The 24,471-nt window shown below is 34.2% G+C and overlaps 4 protein-coding genes and 1 non-coding gene across 11 annotated transcripts; 2 read left to right on the forward strand and 3 right to left on the reverse strand.

The window, feature by feature from the left end:
- The first annotated feature begins 3,348 nt into the window (after window positions 1–3,348).
- On the forward strand, window positions 3,349–5,126 carry LOC102624418 (protein NODULATION SIGNALING PATHWAY 2-like). The gene has a single exon (XM_006481030.4). It carries the CDS (start codon window positions 3,472–3,474, stop codon window positions 4,978–4,980), a length of 1,509 nt encoding a protein of 502 aa, XP_006481093.1. The 5' UTR covers window positions 3,349–3,471; the 3' UTR covers window positions 4,981–5,126.
- Window positions 5,127–5,626: 500 nt separating this feature from the next.
- On the reverse strand, window positions 5,627–11,279 carry LOC102624699 (ubiquitin-activating enzyme E1 1-like). 3 transcript variants are annotated; one of them, XM_006481032.4, is made up of 7 exons: window positions 11,108–11,279; window positions 10,524–10,906; window positions 10,208–10,425; window positions 8,741–9,535; window positions 7,690–8,558; window positions 7,159–7,591; window positions 5,627–6,374 (listed from the first exon to the last, which is right to left on the reverse strand). In XM_006481032.4, exons 2-7 carry the CDS (start codon window positions 10,891–10,893, stop codon window positions 5,778–5,780), a joined length of 3,282 nt encoding a protein of 1,093 aa, XP_006481095.1. In that variant the 5' UTR covers window positions 10,894–10,906; window positions 11,108–11,279; the 3' UTR covers window positions 5,627–5,777. The 3 variants fall into 3 exon arrangements, with proteins under 3 accessions (XP_006481095.1, XP_006481096.1, XP_006481094.1); XM_006481033.4 differs by having other exon boundaries at window positions 11,103–11,279; XM_006481031.4 differs by having other exon boundaries at window positions 11,051–11,279.
- An 8,854-nt stretch (window positions 11,280–20,133) lies between these two features.
- Window positions 20,134–20,215, reverse strand: TRNAS-CGA (transfer RNA serine (anticodon CGA)). Its single transcript has one exon. It is a non-coding gene; the product is annotated as a tRNA-Ser (tRNA).
- An 81-nt stretch (window positions 20,216–20,296) lies between these two features.
- Window positions 20,297–23,972, forward strand: LOC102625821 (kinetochore protein SPC24 homolog). Of its 4 annotated transcripts, XR_003066064.2 has the most exons (7): window positions 20,297–20,720; window positions 21,006–21,147; window positions 21,231–21,332; window positions 21,657–21,730; window positions 21,865–21,981; window positions 22,371–22,506; window positions 22,576–23,972. XR_003066064.2 is itself a non-coding variant. In XM_025100227.2 (6 exons), exons 1-5 carry the CDS (start codon window positions 20,543–20,545, stop codon window positions 21,969–21,971), a joined length of 603 nt encoding a protein of 200 aa, XP_024955995.1. In that variant the 5' UTR covers window positions 20,297–20,542; the 3' UTR covers window positions 21,972–21,981; window positions 22,371–23,972. The 4 variants fall into 4 exon arrangements, 3 of the variants coding, with proteins under 3 accessions (XP_024955995.1, XP_006481100.1, XP_006481099.1); XM_025100227.2 differs by having other exon boundaries at window positions 22,371–23,972; XM_006481037.4 differs by lacking the exon at window positions 22,371–22,506 and having other exon boundaries at window positions 20,298–20,720.
- LOC102625361 (gamma-interferon-responsive lysosomal thiol protein-like) lies at window positions 22,481–23,856 on the reverse strand. 2 transcript variants are annotated; one of them, XM_006481035.4, is made up of 5 exons: window positions 23,584–23,856; window positions 23,444–23,509; window positions 23,168–23,314; window positions 22,910–23,002; window positions 22,481–22,839 (listed from the first exon to the last, which is right to left on the reverse strand). In XM_006481035.4, the coding sequence occupies exons 1-5, from the start codon at window positions 23,854–23,856 to the stop codon at window positions 22,642–22,644; spliced, it is 777 nt and encodes a 258-aa protein (XP_006481098.1). In that variant the 3' UTR covers window positions 22,481–22,641. The 2 variants fall into 2 exon arrangements, with proteins under 2 accessions (XP_006481098.1, XP_006481097.1); XM_006481034.4 differs by having other exon boundaries at window positions 22,481–23,002.
- Window positions 23,973–24,471: the final 499 nt, after the last annotated feature.

Raw genomic sequence — 24,471 nt, forward strand, 5'->3', positions numbered from 1 at the left:
CATTTTATTTTATAAATTGTTGAAAAATAAAAAAATTATAATTACAAAAATACCTCTAAATTTGACAAAATAAACAAATCTCAAATCCAACATGTTATTTTTTTTTATAATTATCATGTTAATTTATTGTAATTATAATTTCATTTAATTTGTATAGGGAAGTTTCTTAATATTAATTATAGGAAAGTTTACAATAATTATAGGGAGCTTTTCTCTTCAGGTTAATTTTTTTACAACTTCCCTATACTTAATTTAATTACAAAAATTAAATGAAATTATAATTACAAAAAATTATGATTACAAGATGTGAATTTTTTATAATTTCATTTAAAGATTATCATCTTAGATTTTGATATTTATTTGTTTTGTTGAATTTAGAGATGTTCTTATAGTCATAATTTTTTTAATTTTTTTTTTTCAAAATTTTGTTGAATAAAATAGTTTTTTTAATTTATTTCGGGGTAAAATTGTTATTTTAGTGTTAAAGTGGTCGATTGATACAAATTTAAAAACAAAGGTAGTGCAAAAAACATGTTAAAGTTTTGTGGTAGTTAGATGTACATACGATAAAATAAAAGTGGTGCAAAAATAATTTTCCTGATTAAAAATTCACAATTAATTTTATTCTTTTGTAGTTATTTACCTAAAGTTTATAAAACGTATCAATGCTCCACATTTTTTTTTAAATAACATTAGAGTACTTAACTGAATATCAGTACGATAACTATTTTGACTTTAAGATAAGGCATTTGTGACTTTGTACAATAAAAAATAAAACTATTTTTCTCCATTATCCTTTCCGTCCTTAAATTTGGAGGCTTTATAACAAATCCTTTGTCACCAACATGAAGACAAAATAAAATAAAAAGAATAATTCTAAGTCCTCAGTCCTCACCGTAGCTGCTCGATCCTCTCTCAAATTGCTTTAATTTCATACTTCTTCTCATCAAATTGACTTCACCAAATACTTTTCCATACATCATTCAGAGTTTCAATTCAATTTTGAAAACACCCCAAAAGGCCAAAAGTACCCCTCACCGAACCGAACCTAGAGCCATTCGATTCTTTCTCAAATTGCTTCAATTTCTTACCCATTCTTATCAATTAACTTCAACAAACACACATCATTCATTTTTTTTCTTTGTTTCTTTTCCCTCGGTTTCATTTTATATCACACTTCGATTTTGAAAACCCCAAAATTGCCCCATCAAAATCGAATCAACAAATATTCAACATTCAAAGTTTGTTTCGCAGTAAAAAATAGAAGGACTTTGGTGAAAATAATGTCGGGATTGGATAGTGGAAGCGAGTTTCTTCTTCATGCAAATTGGGGCTCGAAGTGAATGAATAATGGAGTATTTGGATCATTACCCCCCCCCCCCCCCCCAAAAAAAAAACTGAAAATCCTGTAACAAATTGTGATTTTGTTAATTAACTAAATTACTCCTATAATATCATCCATCTTTTCTGGCGGAAAAGTAATTAATTGGCAGTCTTTATAAATTTTAGGTGGATAACTACAAAAGAAAAAAAAAAATATTTGTATATTTTTTATAAACTATGAAACTTCAGATGGTTAGTGAATATTTACCTATAGTTTATAATATTGACTTCAATTTTCATTTCCTTAATGCTAAATTTACCAAAGAGATTAAGAATATTTATAAAAATTTTATTCCAAAATGTTGTGTCCAAAATTACTTGTAAAAATTTTAGAAGTGATTTATTTTGTTTTATATTTATTTTTTAGGATTAGGATCCTCTTCTACTTCTTTTTTTCCTAGTCTTTCAAATCTACAGAAAAAAAATGTCTTAAATTAAATAAAGTGAAAAAAGGGGATTAGGATCCTTTCCTGATCTAAGCACTCCTAATCTTTTACAGATCTTATGACACCTATGTTTTAGTGCTAGTACATGATTATGATTTAACTGTTTTTATTTATTTATTAACCACCAATCATATTAACAGAATTTGCTCAGATGAAGATTAGATCATGAGAGGATCCTGATTTGAAAAAAAGATGGCTTGATTGTCAAATATCAAAATTTAAAATTCAATAGTGGCCATTTCTTTCACTAGGAGAGAATAGGAGAGAAAAAAACACTAAGAGAGGATCGTTGTCCATTTTAATTTTAACTTAGATGTCATTTTTTCATTAATTTATTATATTTATAAATCATAATAATGTATTTGTTTTTCTTTTTTCTTACATATGAAAATTAATATTTTTACTAGAGATTGACGTAACATCATCATCGTTATTATAATTATAATAACAACAACAACAATAATGAATAATTTCAACCTGTCCCCATGTTCATCAACATTCATCAATTTGAACCCATTCTTTCTGCAAGTCATCAAATTGCACCCATTAGAATACACCATTAAAACCTAACAGACTTGGTCATAGACATGTAAATTGATGGTTTTGCCCTTTGCTTATTCCTATTTTTTTAAAAGAAAAATAAACATATTATTAAATTAGATTCTAATTTTAATTAATTTAATACTCATGTACTACGCCTAATACATATACACACACATACATACATACTTATATTCACCTCAAATATTTACTAGGATCATCTTTAGACGAAATCTACCATAACACAACTTAGATATCTACTCTCATAAATATGAGAGGAACATTTACACCACCCACATTAATTTAATTAATCAAATCATTATTATATTTATATATTCCTATATAAAAATAGATAATTGTGTTTGGTATTCAATCAAACATTTCAAAAGGGACGTAAAAACATTAAATGTAAAAGAAAATAATAATGATTTGACCTTATCAATTTAAGTGTAGTGTTTATGAAGTTTTCATGCAACCTTGGATAATATTTTATTGTATGTATATGCTTGTCCTTCATTAGAAGCTAAAAAATAATTTAGATACATTCGATGCCCCTTCACGTAGAGGTCTATTTTGTTTTCATATGGTAGAACGGCCAGGCGTCGTTTTATGCAGAGGATTAATTTCTCTCCCCTGGGATACTGAAGAACCAATCAATGCACAGCCTATATACATATATTAAAATTTTCCAACGTAAATTAGGAAACTCTCACTATATATATATATATATAATGAGAATTCCGGTCCTTCATTAAAATACAGAAAAGGTAATTACAGTGAATTGATATGAAAAGTTATATAACTAATTTCTCTATTAAAAAAATATTTTTACGAAATTTACATGCAAACGTCCCTATCTTCAAGAACCTGCCAAGAAACAGCAAGAGGGCTTACCAGGGAACCTTAGGTTGATTAAAACTCTATGAAAGTAGGGTGATGGTGATCGGTAGCTTCTCATAATTAAATATGATTCATTTTTATATTCATTTTTTCCTTCGTATAAATACTGGTAAAGGGTGTTCGTCATCACAATTCAACCCAAACAAAATTCTCATTAATTCCCTTTCTTAGTTACTCTTTCAGCATCATCATCAAATTAAACATGACGCAACAAGAGTTTCTTCAGCCCTCTTGGCCGTTTCACACAGTCATCAATTCAACTCTTGATGATGAATTGGGAACCTGTGATTTCAACTTTGACGATGATACCTCAGATTATTCATTGACATCGAATCTTTCTTACCTGTTTTCTAATGAAATGACCCCATTTCCACCTTGTGATGATGAATTACAAGCCATGATGAATGAATTTTCCATGGAATTGGGAAATTTCGAGTCTGTTTTTAGTGACAAAGTCAAAGATTTTGGCACAAGTTTTGATAATAGCGAGGGAAGTTTAAGCCTTCTTTCACAAGTTTCTTCTCCTAGTACACCAACGAAATCAAGCGAGGCTTCAATGGACTCAACGGTGACTTTCCTGGGAGAAGATATGGAAATTGATAATCAATTGGGGGTTCTGCATCTTCTCCAGGCTTATGGAGAAGCTGTAGAGAAGGAGCAGAGAGAGCTCGCGGACGTGATCATCAGATGCTTAAGCGATAAAGCTAGTCCAGCAGGTGAAATCTTGGAGCGCCTTGCATACAACTTATCCCCCGACTTTGAAAAGAAAGGGGATTATTTGATGCAAGAATCAAGAAAAAACTTTGAGGCGGCCTTCAAGGCATTTTACCAAATTTTCCCATATGGAAGGTTTGCTCACTTCGCGGCAAACTCTGCAATCCTTGAGTCTATACCGGATGATGCTGAGCACGTACACATAGTGGACTTTGACATGGGAGAAGGGATTCAGTGGCCTTCAATGATTGAGGCCATGGCGCGACAAAATAGAACACTGAGATTGACATCGGTAAAGATAGAGGATAGTGAATTTGCTCGTGTACCAAGGCAATGGAGTTTTGAGGAGACAAGAAAGCAACTATGTGATTATGCAAGAGATTTTGGCCTAAAGTTGAAGGTGGAGGAGATGGATTTTGAGGAATTGGTGTGGGAGATGAAGAGGAAGAAAAAAGGTTGCAGCAAAGAATGGTCGGTGTTTAACTGCATTGTAGAGCTTCCGCACATGGGAAGAAGCAGAAGCAGAAAGCATGTTATAGAGTTTCTACAAGTTGCCAAGGAAATGTTATGCAGAAGCCGAGGTATTGTAACTTTAGGAGATGGAGATGCTTGTGAGAAAGTGATTGGCAGTTCAGGTTTTGGGTCATTTTTTGAAGGGTATCTGGAGCATTACCAAGCTGTTTTAGAATCAATGAAAACAAGTTTTCCGACACAACTTGCAGGAGCAAGAATGGCCATGGAGTGTCTTTTTGTGGCACCTTACATCTCCTCCCATGGTTGGTTGCAAAAATGGGAGGAAATAAGGCAAGGGTATCATCTTCAGGCAGGATTTGGATTGGAGAAATGTGAAGTGAGTAAAGGTTTTTTGATGGAAGCCAAAGAATTGATGAAAGGGGAAAGCTCATATGAAGTGACAATTGGAGGACAGAGTAAGAATGAAATTATTCTTGAGTGGAGAGGAACACCACTAGTGAGAGTCTCTGCTTGGAGAAGTTAAAGCTATATGATTGGGTGGAGGGAAAAATGAAATTCTGAGAGTACATATGTATGGCATGCACACCGTGCCCTTTCTTTATGATGTACAGATTAATTATGTTGTTATTGTGCAAGAAAATTTGATTAAATCAATAGATTGACGATAGACATCCTGAATTCTGAAAAAAGCAGTCCTTCAAGGCCCCAGTGTTGTTATTTCACCAAGAACTGAACATGATCTGTCCAAGAATTCACATTTTAGTTGGATCTTAGCGTGTGATCCCTTTTAACATTGATTAACTAGCATCTCAAAATTGTGCTACCATTTTATACGCCCTAAAGACAACACCTCAATAGAAGATATCCCAATAATTTACCTCCGGTAATTTTCCATTTAAAAATTATTAACTGTTGAGAATTAATAACAACCAGAACCAAGAGTCTAAAAGAAATATTTCTATTAATCTGGAAAAGGACAAGATATTTACCTGCAACTTCAGCTTTCAGACATTTATCATCTGTCTATTCTCTCTAATTTGACTTCGTAAATGCTACTCTGTAACAGTAGCCCTCCCCGTCGCTTGAATTCACAATAATCATGCATCACAGAAAGATCAAGACTGAAAATTCAGCACATGCCCTGACTCGAATCATAAACAACTCAAACATTCTACTCTAATGGAACTGAATAAGCTACTGATTGATAGGAGAATATTTAGTCACCATAACAAATCCAGTACATCTGCTCATGTTCACAAAGCATATCATTCATTTTTCATCCTACCAATAAATGTCAACTAATTAACTAGACGGAAACACCTAACTAAAGTAAATTGAGATTTGAGGAATATCAATATCATTGTCATCTTCATCCACGCATGCGACTACCACATCAAAATGTTGTCGATATGGAGGCAGTTCTGCCTTGGCCACATCCCTAACCAGATCCACCACCTTCTTGTCCATCCTTTCTTTGTGCCTCGGAAACATGCTGTTAAAAAGCAAGCAACTCCCATAGGAGATGCTGTAAGCATTCAAGCCCTTGTCCTGCAACCACTGAAGAAGTTGTCTTAGTGTAGGGTTGTCCCGCAAAATCCACCGGTCCCACACAGTCCAGCTCATATCCTGATGCTTGAACACCTTAGGTGGAACTGGCTCAGCCATCGAGAACAGAGGGAGGGCCAGATTGGCAAAGGTATTTCGGTAGTCTTCCAGTTTGTGCCCACCATCTAGAACCTTATAAAGCTCCAAGCACACAAGACCAGTTGCCATGGCAGTAGAGGTTGCGATTGCTGGGATAATCCTCCCTGCAATGAACTTGGCCTTGAGCTTGTCAACTTCAGGGATGCCATAGTTCCTTGCCCTCATGTTTGCAAGGCCAGCTATTAAGTCCATGTGAAAGTTTGTATCATCATCCTGCAAAATCAGATATATATCCAATACAAGTAAGAAACTAGAAACTAGACTATAAATCAGCAAATATTTATTTAAAGAAAAAGAAACTCAATGACAGGTTATGAGGCCTGAACAGTGGAATGATGATTATCAAGTATAGATATCCTATATATCAGAAACCACCAAACATCCACATGAAACAAGTCAATTTCCTTCTTTTGGACATAATTGAACTTATTTTTCAAAAGGTGTTAATGATCAAGTCCACCAAGCTCAATAGTGAAATTTTCCAGACTATGGATCACCCTCCCCGGGTACTTCATAAACCATCAAGCTCAGTACGAGAAAGAGAACACAATGTTGTAATGAAGAATATTAAACTCCAATAGCTTAGGTCCTCCAAAACAAACCGACCCGCCCTCAAACATAATCTATAAATAAACCTAGTGTTACTGCTAAACTCATCTGTAATGAAGGGGAAGAGCTTTGCACCCAATTCTTAAGAACCAAACCTTTATATGAGTCCTTCCCCCCCCCCCCCCCCCCCCCCCCCCCCAAAAAAAAGAAAGTTTTATGTGTTTAAATATATATAAAACCAAACAAGAACTAGTGCACAGTAGTCATTTAGGAGGCATAGGTTCTCTCCGACACCAACAAGCAAAACTACATCAAAAGGTTCTTACAGATTGACAACAACACTGCAGCCCAAGACCTCCTAGTTTGGTGTAAGAAACAGAACAAAAACTGGATGATAGCATTACAATATATTGCATATAAAATATAATAAAAACCAAATAACATTAACCTTTTCAAACTGGATTGGGTTCATCTTGTAACCTGTTGGCAGCTGCTTCTGGCATTTTTCTAACTTTTGGAGCAACTCATTGATTACTACAGCATCATCAATTGATCCAGTGGACATACTTGTGGCTTTCTCATCTGTCTCAATCTTTACATTTTCCTTGGGCTGGAAATCAGGGACTATCACTTTGTTAACAGCATCAGCTAGCTTTACGGGTGACTTGACCCAATCAGGGATAGGAATGCCATATGTTTCAGCTCGTAATATTGATGCTGCCATCAAAAATTGAAGGTGACTGAGATCATCAACTGAGAACTGCAAAGGGCGGGGGAAACGCTTGGGGGCTGACCAGAAGGGTGTCCCGTTGCTGGTTGTAGCATTCTCAGGAAAAGTAAATGTCAATTGCTTCACACGGTCAGCAAAGTAGTCTTCAAACCTGGTTTAGTTAATAGCAAAAGATCAGAAGCTGAATTAAGAAAAGATCAAGATAGAGTGCAACTTAAAAAACATGCAATCAATAACTAAACATGGTACCTTAGACGGGCCCAGGTGATACAGTCTTGGAATGTTTCACATCTCTCCTTATCAAGGCATTCAAGGACGCGGTCCAAGTTGTCCCTGGCCTGAGCATCACCAGCATTCTTCATTGCAGATGCGTACTCAGTGGGACTAGTCAGATAGGCATTTACTTCTGCTGGTGTCTTCTCAAGCAAACCCTCAAACTCAGACCGAGCCCAAGTCAGGCAGTGATCAATGTTGTGTGGGAATGAATGAACTGTGCACATGGGAGCTTGTTTTTCAGGTGGGTCTCGTGACGCACCATAATTTTCAGTCAAGTGCGGAATGACCATCTGAGTATTGCACTTGGCACCTAGAGTTCCTGACTCCAAAAGTGGCTTTTGGAAATATAAGCACCTCTGGTCAATGTAAAGCCTGGCATTGACATTATCCAGAGCATTGACAACAACGTTCAGATTCTCCCAGAATGTATCATTAAACACATTCTCAGTCTCTGGGTTTGCACGGATCTGCAAGGCTTCAGTATTTAGATGAGGATTTATCAAAGCAGCTGCAGAAGCAGCAACTGAGGATTTAGCCTGCCCAATGTTCCAATCCCGGAACAGAAATTGCCTGCTAAGGTTGCTCTTCTCAATGACATCATCATCTGTAATTGTCAACTTCCCTTGGTTACCACAAGAAACCCCCATTAATGCTAGATTTTTTAAGAACTCACACCCCAGAGCACCAGACCCTACAACAAACACTTTAGCTTCCTCCAACTTTTTCTGGAGCTTGGAGCCAAACACTGAAATCTGTGCATCATAACGACTGTTTAAGGGCTGCAAGTCCCTGGGATCCAAGGGTTCCGAGGGAAGTGACTCAACAGAATCGAAGTAGAAAAACTGTCCACAAAAAAATTTAATACTCAAGTCAATAGAGCTCTAAACATAAGCAATCTCAAATATAACAAAATGGATATGGGCAAAACAGTTGAACAATTAACTCCGAAAAACAAAATTCATGCAACATGACCATATCAAGCAGCCATTCCATACAGAACAAAGTCCTGACCAAGAATACCAACCTGTAAGAGAGGATGAAACTTTCCAGAGCAAGCCTTCACAACTTCCTGTCCAACAATACCACCAAACATGGCAGCCATGGGATTTAGTACAGCCCTCGCACCAAATGCAAAATGACGAAGCAGTTTGTGGTCAATTTCTTCAACCCTTCCATCTGCTAAGTTGTCATTGATGTTAGTGAACAGAGAGATGATTTTCTGAGCATCCTCCTCTGACCCTGCAACAGGGAAGCGTCCTAACTCTTGGATGGACTTATCCAGTGCCTGGAAGGCCAAGTGCAGGACTGGTGGACGATCAAACTTGGAGAAGTCACTTAAAAGGAAATCCCCAGGATCTTTCAATGCTTCTCGCAGAGGCTTAAAATTTATTATCTTGGGTTGTTTCACCTGTGTGACAATACCACCTTTCTCATATGCAGAATAATTAGTGGTGTCCTCATCAATAGAGAACGAGTAGGGTCTAGCATTCTTAACCTTCCTTGGTTTCCCATCATTTAATTCGGTCATCCCATGGACTTCAGAAAACACAACCAAATCCCCATCCTGAAACTCAATTCTCTCATCATCAACACAGGAAATAAGGGGAGGGTTGTCATTACTGATGGATGCGATTATACCAGTATGTGGTTCCTCCCCATCAACATCGAAAACTGTGAACTCAGGGCCAAAGTCACAGAAAATGTTACCAAAAAGACCCCTCACTTCAGATTTGATAAATGCAATTGGAGGCTGATGATTATGGCAGTAATCATCAAATTCAACCGCTTTCTCTAAGCTGATATCAGTAAAGACTACAGCCTGAAGAATACAATTCAAATGAAAATTTCATAAACTCAAATACTAATAAATAAAGCAAGATTATAGAATAAAAGCATAAAAAGACATGAACATTTTTCACTATAGTTAGACAGGATCAAAATGAAAAAGTACAGAATGCAGAACCATTGAAGAAAGTAAAATTACTGAAGGAACGAAAAATCCTGAACTGGATATACAACAGAAGTCCAGCCATTAATCATATAAGATTACTGAAGGAAGAACATAAAATCCTTTCTTACCCTTGCAACTTATAATTCCAGCCGCTACTCAAAGAACAATGAAAACAGGCAGCACTGAAATGCATGGTGGACACCATTTAGCACATAAGTTATGGTCCTCTGGTTTAAAGGTTCTAGCACCTAATGTCTTCATCTACAGAATTACCAACGCTACCATAGTAGATCAGTAAATTTTCATATTGATTTTGTTGATGAGAAGCCAAAATACTAAAAATCATTATAACACAAAAGTTTACAAAATCATAGCTAAAATTAATTTCAAAACATTCCAAAGATGACAATAAACACACTGACTCTACTTTAACACATAATGTCACCCCCAAAAAAAAGGGACAAATAAATAACCATCAACAAACAATTCTGTAATTCAAAAATGATGCATCAGCTTTTACAAAGCATATGAAAGCATTACCTGGAAATCAGAGAGTGTCTCCTTAGTCAATTCAGTTGTCAAAGCCGAAATGGCCACAGCGTTATTCAGTTCTTGCAACTTCTGAATAGAGGCAAGAGCTCGATTCTTCCCAACATCATCTTCCGAGAAAATGAAATTGCTAGACAAATCCCACAACTCCACAACTCCCTCATCATGCAAGGTCACAGACTTAACACCAGCGAGAATAAGATTCTTTGCTGCAACAAGCATAAATCCCCTAAAAATTAATAACATAAAAACATAATACAAAAACATTTCATATTAAAAACTACAGCGTTTTACGAGTTTCACGTACCAATCTCGGCACCAAGGCCTTGCATTCCGGATATTAAGATATTTGAGGCGAATAGCCTCCTCATGGTCTCGCGACCATACACAGCTAGCTGGCGGCTGTGGAGATCCTCATCAATATCAGACGGATTTCCGTTACCAAGTCCCATGATCGACGAATCAGCGCCGTTGCTATTGTTACTGTTACTAGCGGCGGATTTTTCAGCACTCCTGACGTTCCCCGTGTTAGCAGCTGTAGTGGCGGTAGTCGCCGAAGCGATTGGGGGCAAATCGGTAATTTTATGTTTTTTAATCGAAGCTTCCGGTGAACGGATTGGTCCTGCTACTTCTAGTACCACAGCCTCTCCACCACCCGCTCTCTTGCAAGGAAGCATATAGAGCTCTGAACTGTTCACATTCATCTCCATTTCATCAATAAACAGTAATTCCAATCAAAACTAATAAAAGTTTTTTACGTCTAGATATTTAAATAAACAGACAAATATTTAACTTAATTAAGAATATTCGAGAGCGACAGAGGCGAAGATATACCAAGTGAAACTGCGAGGGAAATTGAGAGAGCGAGAGAGAGAATGGATTATACTTTACGTTGCGTTTTGGTTAGGGTTTTGTTGAGGCGAGATGCGATAGAGAGGAGCTACTCGGTGGAATCATTTCATTTAATTCATTTGATTCTCATTTCTCTTACTTGTATCATGTGTTTGTGCGTCTGTCTGCGTGATACGGGTGCGTATCGGCGTGGAAGTAAAGGACAGAAGGACACCGCGAGGGCGATGCGGTAAATGATGACTCGGCGGTGTTTGTTTGGTTGGATACGTTGTCGTGCGCCAGGAGCGGAATGATGTTGTCCCTGCACGAGGTTTGGCGTCTATTAGTTCTCGTTTAGTGATGACAAGTGGCTAGTGCGATCCGTACACGACCATAAAGCCCATAACCTTATAACCTTAAACGAAGTGTGGTTGAATTTGATTTAAGGTGTTTGAAAAGTATTTGGATCTACATATATATTTAGTAATACGTGGGTTTGAGAAGTATTATATGCTTGGCACGTTACTTAGGAATACTAATATTTTTCCTTAACTTTAATGTGACATTTTATAGCAAATAATAACGATAGAATACGACATTTAAAATCTCCACCTCTATTACAAATAAAAATACAGAAAAAGCCATTTTCTTAATGCCTTGACTGGTATTAAGGTTAAGTAAATATATTTTAAAAATTACAGTATTAAAATATTTAGTAAATACTAGTTGTTAAGATTTGAAAACTAAGTTGATTTCATCCCACACTTAGGCTGCAATGCAGCTACCCCACAGTCCGATTGTAAGAGAAAATTTTCTCCTAAAATGTAGGTATGGTAGTGCAACTACCCCAAATTAGCTATTATATAATGAAAAATCTATTATATATTTATCATTTTACCAAAATTATTATTTAGAAATCATATTTACTATAAACTATCAATTTTTATTTCATAATAATTTTTTTTCCACAGTAACTGTGACTTAAAAGTTACATCACTCCTTACCAAAAATGTTTAAGTAGGACTGCTTAAATTTTGTTTAGATTTTTAAAATTTCAAAATAACCAAAACGCATGGTTTTGAAATTTTGCATGCTCGGATAAAATTCAAGCAAATGTACCTTACTATAGTAGAATGGATTAGTATAATAAAATAATAATGAGATGGATGCCAAGATACTAAACATTTAAATCTCTATTTGAATTATTATTCCTTAGAACTATGGACGGATGAAGTTAAATGGTTTAATATCCATTCTTTGAGGACCAATTGGTTTTCAAAGAAAAATGACAATCTTTACTTCAAACTTCGTAGTTAAGCACGCTAAAAGTGAAGAATTTCAATAATGATTGACCTGTTGGAAAGTTGCAATAAGCGCTAAAAAATAAATATGCTGCTGTTGGTGGATAAATTTGATTAAACTAATTTAAGAGTGCCATGTGGACTAGCAGAAAATAAAAGAACGTGCCTCAGATAGAATAGTCTCTTTTACTTTATTCCTCACTAAAAGAGATTGAGGGAGTATTGTTAATGGTTAATTTTGGGTCAATGATGAAAGGACACGTGCTAGTGTAGGAGATGCAGCTGGAAAGGATAGAGAGGATGTTCAATATATTATTAGGATAGTTAGAAACCATTGGAAGGAGACATTTGTAAGAATTGTAGGCTGTAAAAGAGTATATAAGTGCCGATAAGAATACCTAAGACAAAGTGAAGATTAAGGGAGCTTACTTAGGATGCCTTACATCTCAGAAATTGCCTCTCCTTTCCTTAATTCAACTGGTCTGGTCATCTAGTGGGACCATAAAAGAGGTGATAGAGCCTTTAACAAGAACTAACTAGCTCAACAAAAAACTCAAGAGTCACCAATGAATTACCACCAACTTAGAATAAGGGACACGTGAAACTTAGCTTGCGTCTCAAGCTTATCCTCACATTTTCATGTCAATCTCCTATGGAACAAAGGTCCGAGGGGACAAATAGGCATGCCACTGTCAAGAAGTTTAGGAGGTGCATGACTTTTTTTTCAAATGTTAAGATAAATCAAAATTCACCATGTGGAGAGGGATTTACAGTCCTTGAGTCAAAAAGATACTTAAATGAAAATTACCATGTGTCTCATAAGAGAAATCTAGAAGACTCTAAATATTTGAACTCCGAATGGAAAATATACAAATGCCCTTACAAAACAAGGGTCATGGCCAACTAAATTCTATTACTTGTCTAAAAGGACCTAAAGATGTCTTCAAACTCTTATTATATAAATCAAGCTTGAATCTTACTTGAAGGTCTTTTTCCCTTTTAAGTTTTTTTCCTTTCGAGTTCTTTATTCCTCGCAAAACAGAGGTCTATAACCTCCCTCAATTCTCTAAAACTCTTCTTTCCTTACATTCTTAGAACTCTCATAACTTTATCCAACTATGTCCACAACCTCTCCTTAAGAGATCATTTTCCTCGCTATTTTTCTAGATCCTCATCTTTTTAAGAGGTAAAAACTACTTATAAGCTCACTGCTACATATAAGCTTCCTTGTCAAAAATCCAATCAGCCTCTCCATGGACAAACATAGAGCTCCTTTCAAAGAGCCTAAGAGAATAAGCTCTAGGAAGATCGTTTTTATATTATTTATCACGTATCACGTAAAGAACTACTTGTATTTACATAGTGGAAATGTTGTTAAGACTCTCCTCATGAATGTAGGCCATAGACAGTGGCGAGGATATATGCGGGCTACAGCTCGTCCAAAATTTTAGAAAATTTACAAAAATATATGCTATCTAGTTTACAAAATTGTCATGGTTTTGTACTTTTATTTACAGATGTACCACTCCATTATTTACAACTTTGCCATTAGGCTCATTCGTATGAATAAATTAAAAAAAAATGAATTCCCTTTATTGAACAAAAAGCGTCCATTCATATAAATAGATTAGAAAAAAAGATTCCCTTTTTCGAGGTTCTAAATTCCATAACAGCTGTGCACCCTCTTGGCTTCTTCAATTCTTATTTTTCTTCTTGGTAAGAATTAGATAATAAATTTATTTTTTGTTTAATCATTTACAATATATTTATAAATTGTAAGATAGTAAAGACTAAATTATCTCAATTAGAAGAACTATATAGGGGTCACAACTATACTTGATTAGAAAAATTGATTGTATAATATTAAATTATTTCAGGTTAAATGGAGACCATAAATTCAATATAGTATATTATATATCATGATAATTTGTCAATTAAACTTATTGTTTGCCTTTTGGATAGTGTGAATGTGATATTGTGACGGGCTGATGATTCTATACTTTTATTAATTTGTTAATTAAACTAATTGGTGATTGCTTTTTTTTTAAAATTTTTTTATGTTTTTACTTCTTTATTTTTCAGGTGTTAATTAATGTCAAACAATCAGTCATTAAAGCCTAAAAAAACTCTTCTTGCATTTTTTAAGAAAAAGATAGTGGTCAGTCATCAAGTGAGGTTCCATGTGATGTTGATGATCTTAAGCTAGATGAGCAACCCGCATCTAAGTCTCGAAGAGTTGAAGCTCAATGTAAAAATATTGCTTCATTAGAATGAGATCCGAAGTTACGTAAACCAATATGGACATATCTTGTTAATCAACAAGATGATGTTAGGAGATCGTACATCAGCATGGGTCCATATAAACCAAAATTAGAAGAGTTTCCACCTTCATCTGATGGACAACAATTTCATCAATTTCAATACATTTGGTATACACAATTTCCTTGACTTGAGTATTCTAAAGAAATTAATGCTGCATAATGTTTTCCATGTTTTCTTTTTTATGGAAAAAAAAAACAAAATATCATAAGTTTACAATTGAAGGGTTTAGGAGTTGAAAGATGATTAATAATGGAGAGAGATGTTCTTTTTTGCATCATGAAGGGGGCTTAATTCACATTATACTAAGGGTATGCTAAAATGGGGTGGTTTAAAGAATCCACCTCAACATATAGATAGAGTCATGAATGCACAACCATCATAACAGATTTTACAAAATAGATTGTGGCTTCAAACCTCAATAAAAGTTGTTAAATGGCTTGCAAAGTAAGCATGTGCTTTTAGAGGCTATGATGAGTCCATTAAATCCTCTAATCCTAGAAATTTTATTGAAATAATAAAGTATTCAACAAGGATGAATAAAGATATTGTTGAAGTTGTTTTGGAAAATACTATGGGCAATGCAAAATATACTTCATCCGATATTCAAAAAGAGCTTTTGAATGTCATTGTCAATAGAGTGTGACAAAAGATTCGTGAAGAAATTGGAGATGCAAAATTCTGTATTCTTGTTAATAAAGCACAAGATGAATAGATTGTGAATGCACAACCATCATAACAGATTTTACAAAATAGATTGTGGCTTCAAACCTCAATAAAAGTTGTTAAATGGCTTGCAAAGTAAGCATGTGCTTTTAGAGGCCATGATGAGTCCATTAAATCCTCTAATCCTAGAAATTTTATTGAAATAATAAAGTATTCAACAAGGATGAATAAAGATATTGTTGAAGTTGTTTTGGAAAATACTATGGGCAATGCAAAATATACTTCATCCGATATTCAAAAAGAGCTTTTGAATGTCATTGTCAATAGAGTGTGACAAAAGATTCGTGAAGAAATTGGAGATGCAAAATTCTGTATTCTTGTTAATAAAGCACAAGATGAATAGATTGTGAATGCACAACCATCATAACAGATTTTACAAAATAGATTGTGGCTTCAAACCTCAATAAAAGTTGTTAAATGGCTTGCAAAGTAAGCATGTGCTTTTAGAGGCCATGATGAGTCCATTAAATCCTCTAATCCTAGAAATTTTATTGAAATAATAAAGTATTCAACAAGGATGAATAAAGATATTGTTGAAGTTGTTTTGGAAAATACTATGGGCAATGCAAAATATACTTCATCCGATATTCAAAAAGAGCTTTTGAATGTCATTGTCAATAGAGTGTGACAAAAGATTCGTGAAGAAATTGGAGATGCAAAATTCTGTATTCTTGTTAATAAAGCACAAGATGAATCTAAAAAGAAACAAATGGCTATTATTATGAGATTTCTTGATTGTGATGGATTTGATCGTGAACGGTTTTTTGAAGTTGTGAATGTGAAAGAAACTAATGCATCAACTCTGAAAAAAGAAAAAGGTAATGTCCTTACTCGTTATAATCTTTTGGTTGAAGATTTACGAGGATAAAGATATGATGGTGCTAGTAATATGCGAGATGCATGGAATGGATTGCAAGCATTATTTCGAAGAGACTGTCTATATGCATATTGTGTACATTGTTTTACTTATCGGCTGCAACTTGCATTAGTAAAAGTTTCCAAAGACGTGTCTGATGTATGAATTTTTTTTCAACTTTGAATTCCATTGTTAATGTTTTTGGTTCCTCTCCTAAGCATCATTCTGAGTTGAAATCTATTAGGGAGGCTGAAATTATTGATTTGATAGCCTATGGAGAGCTTGAAACTAGTACATGAGCTAATCAAGTTTATTCAATACAACGACCTGGAGCAACTCGTCGGAGCTCTCATTTTACTTCGGTCAATAGGTTGATCAGTATGTTTGATGTTGTTCATGAGTATCTTGAAAAGATGATTTGCAATGGATCGAATAATGACATACGAGGGGAAGCTAAAGGTGTGTATGATACAATGTCAACCTTTAAATTAGTTTTTATCTTGCATTTGATGAATAAGGTTTTAAATGCTATATATTTAATATCAGCTACAAAATTACTTCTTCAAAGCTTAAGGGAGAGTGGTTGGGATACTTTTATTAAGAGTGTGATATCATTTTGTGAAAGTTATCATATTGATGTGCTTGGAATAAATAATCGCTATATGAAAGGTACGATGCATTCTTGTTAGCAGAAAGATTATGTCACAGTGGAGCATTATTATCAAATTGATTTGTTTAATGTTGTAATAGATTTTCAGTTGATGGAGTTAAATAATAGATTTATATATCAGACGATCGAACTTCTTACTCTTAGCTCTGCTTTGAATCCTGTTGATTCTTTCAAATCATTTAATGTTGATGATATTTGTAATCTTGCAGAGAAATTTTATCCTCGAGATTTTACTCAATTTGAGATACTTACTTCGAAAAGACAATTAGAATGTTTTTAGATTGATGTGCTTCGTCTTGTTGAGTTTTAGTGCATTTCCTTCACTTTCAGAATTATGTCGAAAATTAGTTGAGATAAGAAAATCTCAAATTTACTTCTAGATAAACAGATTGACTCGTTTAGTGTTGACTCTTCCTGTTTCGACTACAATGACTGAACGAGCATTTTCAGCTATGAAGTTTATTAAGACACCACTTCGAAATAACATAGAGAAGAAGTTTTTATCAAATTGTATGATTATCTACATTGAAAGAGAATTTGTAGACACTATAAATTCAGATTCGATAATGGAATTTTCATTAAACTTTATATTTTTAGTTGGGATAATATTTGGACTTGGAAAACAAATTTAGCTCACCCAAAAATTTTTTCCTGACTTCGCCCTCGGCTACAGGCCCAACCATGAAAATCATGTGCATTGTAACGCCCAAATTTCTATTATTTTATTTCTTTTTTTAATAAAATTTATAAATGACGTTTTTGCTCTTATAAAAAGGGTTATTCATGGGATAATTTTAGGAAATGGTTATTTTTCCAAATTCAATAGGGTTGCTTAAGATTCCCTATAAATTTATATTTTTCCCCTTACATAACCCTAAATCCACGACGTTTCTTCTTCTTCTCTGCTGCTCATTATGCTCTTACCCAAACCCTAAAATTCAACCCTTTGTTTATGAGAGAATCAAAGCAATTGGTAAGTTTACTCCCCTCATTCCCCACAAGATTTCCAACCACTCTATCTAGGGTTTATATTGGCATGATTTTAGATTGTTATAGATCATAATGCATGATTTAGAATGTGTTTAGGCTTTCTTTAGGATTTTGATTTATTATGAGTTTAGTTAATCAACCCTTGACGTATTAAGCACACAGGATAATTTTGGATAACATGAGTATCTCGAATTTAAACCTCTATTTTCTGAACGATTTTTCTTAAGAAATTCATATTTCTGGAAACTAGACATGTAAGGGTTCTTGAATAAATTTCGTTTCATTAAATTTGACTTCGTTTTCGATTTTATATGTATTTTCGAATCAGACACTGCTGCACTGGAAAACTATGATTCCAGTGCAGCGACCAGATTCACAAAATTATTTATACTATCAAATGAACTCGAAACATTATGAAATTTTATTTAGAAGTTAATACATGTGTCTAGTATTTTCTATTTTGATTTGATAATTTTCTAACTAGTATCGAATTTTATAAAAATCTCAGAACCCATTCTGTTTGGTTAAGATTACTGTGAAAAAGTTTCGAATTTTTCGAGTAATAAATAGTTTTGAAAATGTTTTTGGTATCGGATCCTATTGAAAATTTTACATGAGGTACCCATGGATGTCCATAATAGCCTTGTAGAACAGTATGTCATTCTGAGTTCTAGATTAAGAGTTAAAATTATGAGAATCTAACATGTACGGTCATGAATCAGAAAAATCAGGTTCTTAGAATAAGTTATTAATTGTCATATCTTGTATTTGTTTAAGGTGTTGGAGGTGATTGAGGCTCTTAGAGGCTTAGAGGTGTGTTAATTCAAATTCCTTAGTCGAGATAAGTAACTCCATTCCTAGTATATTGGATATGTGTAAGTATTTTGATATTATTATAAGTATAAATATTTTTATACTATTTAGAAGATTAATGGATTTTCATAACAAAATTAGCTTATGAAAATGTTTTCAAAACCTAAATTCTTTTTAATAAAGTATTTAATAAATGCTTTAAATATGTAAATTATTTTATGACATGACTATCTTTTATGATTTTATCTATAAAATACTTTGCAAGTTTAAATTGTTGTTATGGACATTTATGAAACTGATACGAATGTTTTGTGTCTATGCGTGATTTCAATTATTTTTTATTGTACGGGGGCTACCTCTTGAGACTATATGAGGGTCACCTCTTGAGGGCCAAAGTGTCGCAAAGTGCCACATATAGTGCAAAGTGCCAAATATAAGTCATTATGTTTTGGCTCATTGTCCGTAGTTATTCTGATTCTGATTCTGATCGTATTATACGATATATATGTTCTGGACCAGTACTGGGTTTCTATTATGAGTGTGCACACAATATTCTGATTCTGTTTCTAGCCGGGTCACCGAGACTATAGGTGATACTATGTGACATAAGCTAACCTTTTATTTTCTGTGAATGTGATATATGATTTGCTTTCATAAGTAAATATGCTGCTGATATTCTGAGATACAATGAATTTAAGTTATTTTATCGTGATATACTGTTTCTTTTTTAATTTATGGATTATGATATATGTTTTAAATAAAAGAAGGCTTGCAATATTTTTAGTATCGATAGACCTAGTGTGTTAGGAATGATTTTACTTACCGAGTTGACGGCTCATCCCTCGTCATTACTTTTTGCATATTAAGTTTCTTTTGAAAGGTGTGCTTAGCTTTGAAGTTAGAGATTTCGTTTTCGTTTGCTATTTGAATAAGAAGAGGAATAGACTCATGTTTCTTTTTAGTTTATTTCTGTTATGAACTTATAATTTGGAGTTTGAGACTTTTGTTATTGTTATGTTTTGGGAGAGATTATTTAGTGTTAGATGTATGAATTTATGGATTTATTTAAATAAGAATTTGAGATATTTCAATTTAAAAATTATGAATAAGGATTACGATTTATAAGTAATATTTTTCTTCACGTACTCCGCACGTGTTAAATTTAGGATGTTACATGCATTCTTTACATTAATCGTTATTTACGTTTTATGCTCTCCCAGTCTCAGAACTAAAGATAAAAAAATGAATGTAAACAACTAAGTCAGTGAAATAAATTATATGGGACCACATGCACTCTCAAATTTCATTTTTTTTTTAATGCATTCAAAATATATTTGCTTCGACTATAATAACATTATAGCACCATGCAAGCTTATATGAGAACCCTTTTCACCATAAAAACAAAACAAAACGTCGACAGCAGGATTCGAACCTGCGCAGGCAAAGCCCAACAGATTTCGAGTCTGTCTCCTTAACCACTCGGACATATCGACTATTCTTTCATTTTACTGCCAAGGTATTTATTAAATTGGAAGATGATTAAAGCTCCTCCTTTTCAATCATTAACATATTCATCAGCGTTTTCCCTCTTTTCGAGTCGCATCCCATTTCCCAAACTCAAACAACAGTTCCCCGCTATTCAGATCTCTAAAATCAAACTCAAACATTTTTGCCTCCACTTTACCGTTTGCTTTCACTTTACAAATATTCAAACTCTCTGCTATTTTATATTTTTTTTAATTTTTAATTTTTATTTCAATTCCGACGAAAAGAAAAAGCGCCGAAAACCCTAGAGTGACAGAGAGAACGATAGTGTTGCAATGGGCGAAAGTTCTAGAAAGATCGATGTGGATAAGCTGATTTCATACAGCGACGATCTCGTGGAAGTATTGAAGGACAAAAGAGACATTGACAGCTTGACTCGTTGCTTGAGTCAGTCGGAGTCGCTTGAGTCCTCTTGTGACGCTGATTTCAACGAGACTCTGAACGCGATTCGAGGTTGTTACCCATTTTCACTTTGCTTTTCAGCTTGATTTCGTGTTTTTTTTTTATTTTATTTACTATATATATCTGTATAAATATTCTAAACTTATACATGTTAAAGCTCAAGTATTAGTTTAGATTGTGTGTAATTTTTGTTTAGCTATAGAAAGTGAATTATACAAGTATTTTGATTAAGTTAGTTAGCTTCTGCATTTACCAGCAAGTAACTGTCAAAATTTAAAAACTTTAATTAATTATTAATTATTACCATGCGGTTGACTAGTTTTATTTGTGAAGCAGATTATCAGGAAAGGATAGATGCTTGCAAGCAGAAAACCGAGCGGGCAAAATCTGATATTGCAGGAGAAGCTGAGGTTGACCATCTCCAGATTGAATTAGAACAGGAACTCAAAAAGGAACGTGCTCTCAAGGAGGAGCTTAGATAAGTGTTTAGTTGCTATTAATTTGTTTTTGTTGTGTGTGAATGATACTGATTTGTTACTTTCCTCTTGTTTATGTCAACACAGTTATCGCCAATGAGATTAATGATCTGGAACGTGAAAGAGTTGCAATTGAAGAGCAGAAGCAAACTCTGAAGAAATTCAAGCAAGATGAGTTGAAGGCTGAGTATGTGATATTCATTATCTTGATGCTTGTATTTTCAGAATTTTTTCCCCTTTTCTTCTAAGGTTCTTTTTTGGATCCTGTACTCAATTATGATTTTTTACCTGCATTAGCCGATTAATTTTTGGAATATAATTGCTTGAGCAAGTAAATTTTGTAGTATTAAATGTCCTGGAAAAAGAAGAAGCAACTAGTTATTGATGGTGAATACCTTTAATATGTTTAAATATGCTTCTTGATCTGTCTTGAATCAATTTTTTGTTTGATTGATCTGTTCTTTTGAAAAAAAAAAATTAAAAGGAATCATTTTTTTCCTTAATGTTGCAGGATGAAACTTTCCATGTATGCATCTGTCACGAATATTATTCCCAACTTGGACGATCCATCAAAAATTGCCGGCTGTATCCTTCTGTTATGATCCATTACTCGTTTTTGGTTTTTTTATCATTTTTCCTTCAATTTGTTTGGTTATGTAAGAAATGAGGTTTTTTAATAGTGCGGCATGTGGGTTAACCTTAACTCATAATACTTACAGATATAGTGGACAGGGACAAAAAGGTGATTGACAAGTTCGAATATGACCCAGCGAAGATGGCAGCTTCTGATATTTGTCATAACATTTGGAAGGCAATAAATTTGTGATGGATATTGGGTATTCTTCTCTTCAGATGACAAATCTAACTTGTTTGTGATTGATGCTTCTTGTGAATCCTTTCGTTTGCCTTGTGTATTTTGAATTGCCATGTTTGTTTCTGTAAAGCTGTAACCTTCATATGTGACATATCAAGTTATTTATTGTAGTTCTAAATTTTCCGGTCTTCATATGTGGATGTTGGATTGGTGCATACCTATGTCTGTTCACAGAATATATAAAAGAACATGATGTTTTAAATGATTTTGATTTTCATACATATGCATTAGAGAAAAATCGTACTGTCAGCATTGTTATGGCCTGCAGCTGCAGAAATTATTACTTTTGTTGGGTTAGTTACTTTTATTGCCTGAATTTTAATTTACCGGGTGAGTACTGATTGGTGATAGATGTGAAGTTGTCTCATCAAAATCAAAATATGAGAAGATCAATGATCTTACAGAAATTAGATGAATCTACTTTGAATTCATACTCAACACAAACATTCTTACATCACGTATCTCTATAACGAACCATGGATTAAAGGTGAATTTCCTTTCATCATGCCCACAAGTTTATGATAGTATTCCAATGAAATAACTATTTGCCGGTCAGTTTATTGTATAATATAGGGGACCAGCTATGAGGAACCAACCAAAAGCTGATTCTGAGCTGCATAAATCATGCTGGTGGTTCCATCTTCATTGAAGTCTCTGCTGATGTTGGGACTCTCTCTGTCGCAAACATTGAGGATTTGTAGCAGACTGGAAGAATTGATGCTTCCCTTGGAGTTGATTCTTGCTGACTTGATTTGCAGGCATTTGGTAGAAATTTGCCTTTGTATGCTTTGCAGACGTAGGCTATAAAATTTTGGAAAGCCTGCACCAAGGGAAACGAAAAGTTGAATTATTAATTGGGAGAGAAATTGAGAGGAATATGAGGGACCTACTTCTTCAAGTGCTTGATCGTTCACAGTCACCCATGGCACAAATCTATGCGGTGGCTTTAGAGAATCTGTTTCCTCAGCATATTTCAGTGTAAGCTGCATGTCAATTTGCAGTTTCCAATTTCAGAGCTTGATATACAAGGGGAAAACACATAATTTGTGTTGAAATAACATTCATAAAATGATACAGAAAAATACTGAACCTTATGAAAATTAAAAATAGTAGCCACTAAAGAATTGTTCTCTTCGGATGAAACTAACCTTAGTTCCTTCACCACTTTGATAGCAATTGTCAATTGGTTGCTGACTGAATCCCAGATCATTGCAACATTTTCTCCATGCTGCTTCTGGTTGTTCGCTCGCAGAGGCTTGACCTTCTATGCACTGGATAAGTTTGAAATGTATTCTCTGCATCATGATTTATAAATGTGAAGATCAAGCAATTGCTTAGAGTGCCAATATGATTAAGCTTAAGGTACCATCCTCTGCTAACAAAGTTACTGATGTGAAAGAAGACTAATAAATTGCAGGTCTTACGACATCAGGCCAGGCGTTAATGGCACAGGCATGTATGGTATTCAAGTAGCATTCATTTTGGCCATGCTGCAAAAGAATACACAAGATTGAATAAGAGAAATATAAGCCAAAAAGATGCACATTTTATACCAAAATTTTACCTGGCAAATGATAGTTTTGTCAGGTCCTCTGATTTGAGCATTGCCATAGGGGACTAGCCTTAAGTTGACAATGGTGCTAAGATCGGTATTAAAAACTTTAACTAGTTGATTTTCTATGAAATTGGCACAATATGGACACAAACTTTCATAGTATAAAGAAAGTTTCACTTTCTGAGATTTAGCAGCAGCATCTTCACTGAAAGAAAGAGATGGAGAGATGAAGATGAGCAGCAGAATGCTTAGAACAAAGGGGAGCGAATGACAAGCAGCCATTTCTGAGAGCCAGTGCAAATAATTTCTTATGTGGGGTGCAGTATTTATAGCTCTTGCAACTACTCACTGTACTCTTCCATGTTGCAATAAATAGAGTGTCCTTGTGTTACTGTTAATGCCCATGCTTTAAACAAAGCAAAACTTTTTCTTAATTTTAATACCACTTTTTAACTTTTTGAGGTTCTGCTTTGCTGTGGATGAGATATCACAGAATTATTTTTTCGCACATGCATGCGCAGATTACATCTTTATATGTAAATGTTTCTACTTATGTTAATAATAAATAAACAGAAAGCCAAAAACTCTTTAAGTTGATTGAATTTACCTTCAAAAATTTGCTCATCTATAGGAGCTGCCGAAAGAAATAATGTGTTCTTAGCAGATGCTGAATGTATTATCCACAAATCTCCCTTTTTATACTAAAAAGACAATCCGATAATAACAAAAATTTCAAAAAGAATTTATAAAATTAAATAAATACTTATAATTATTAGATAAGTCATATCAAATAGACATTATTATTACATAAAGGTAAAGTGCCTGTGATGAAGGTAACATTAAAAATTTTTGTTTATGGAATCACTCAATAAGTACTTGATCTATCATGTTTAAGAA

The sequence above is a fragment of the Citrus sinensis genome, chromosome 6 (genome assembly GCF_022201045.2).
Source record: "Citrus sinensis cultivar Valencia sweet orange chromosome 6, DVS_A1.0, whole genome shotgun sequence".
NCBI lineage: Eukaryota > Viridiplantae > Streptophyta > Magnoliopsida > Sapindales > Rutaceae > Citrus > Citrus sinensis.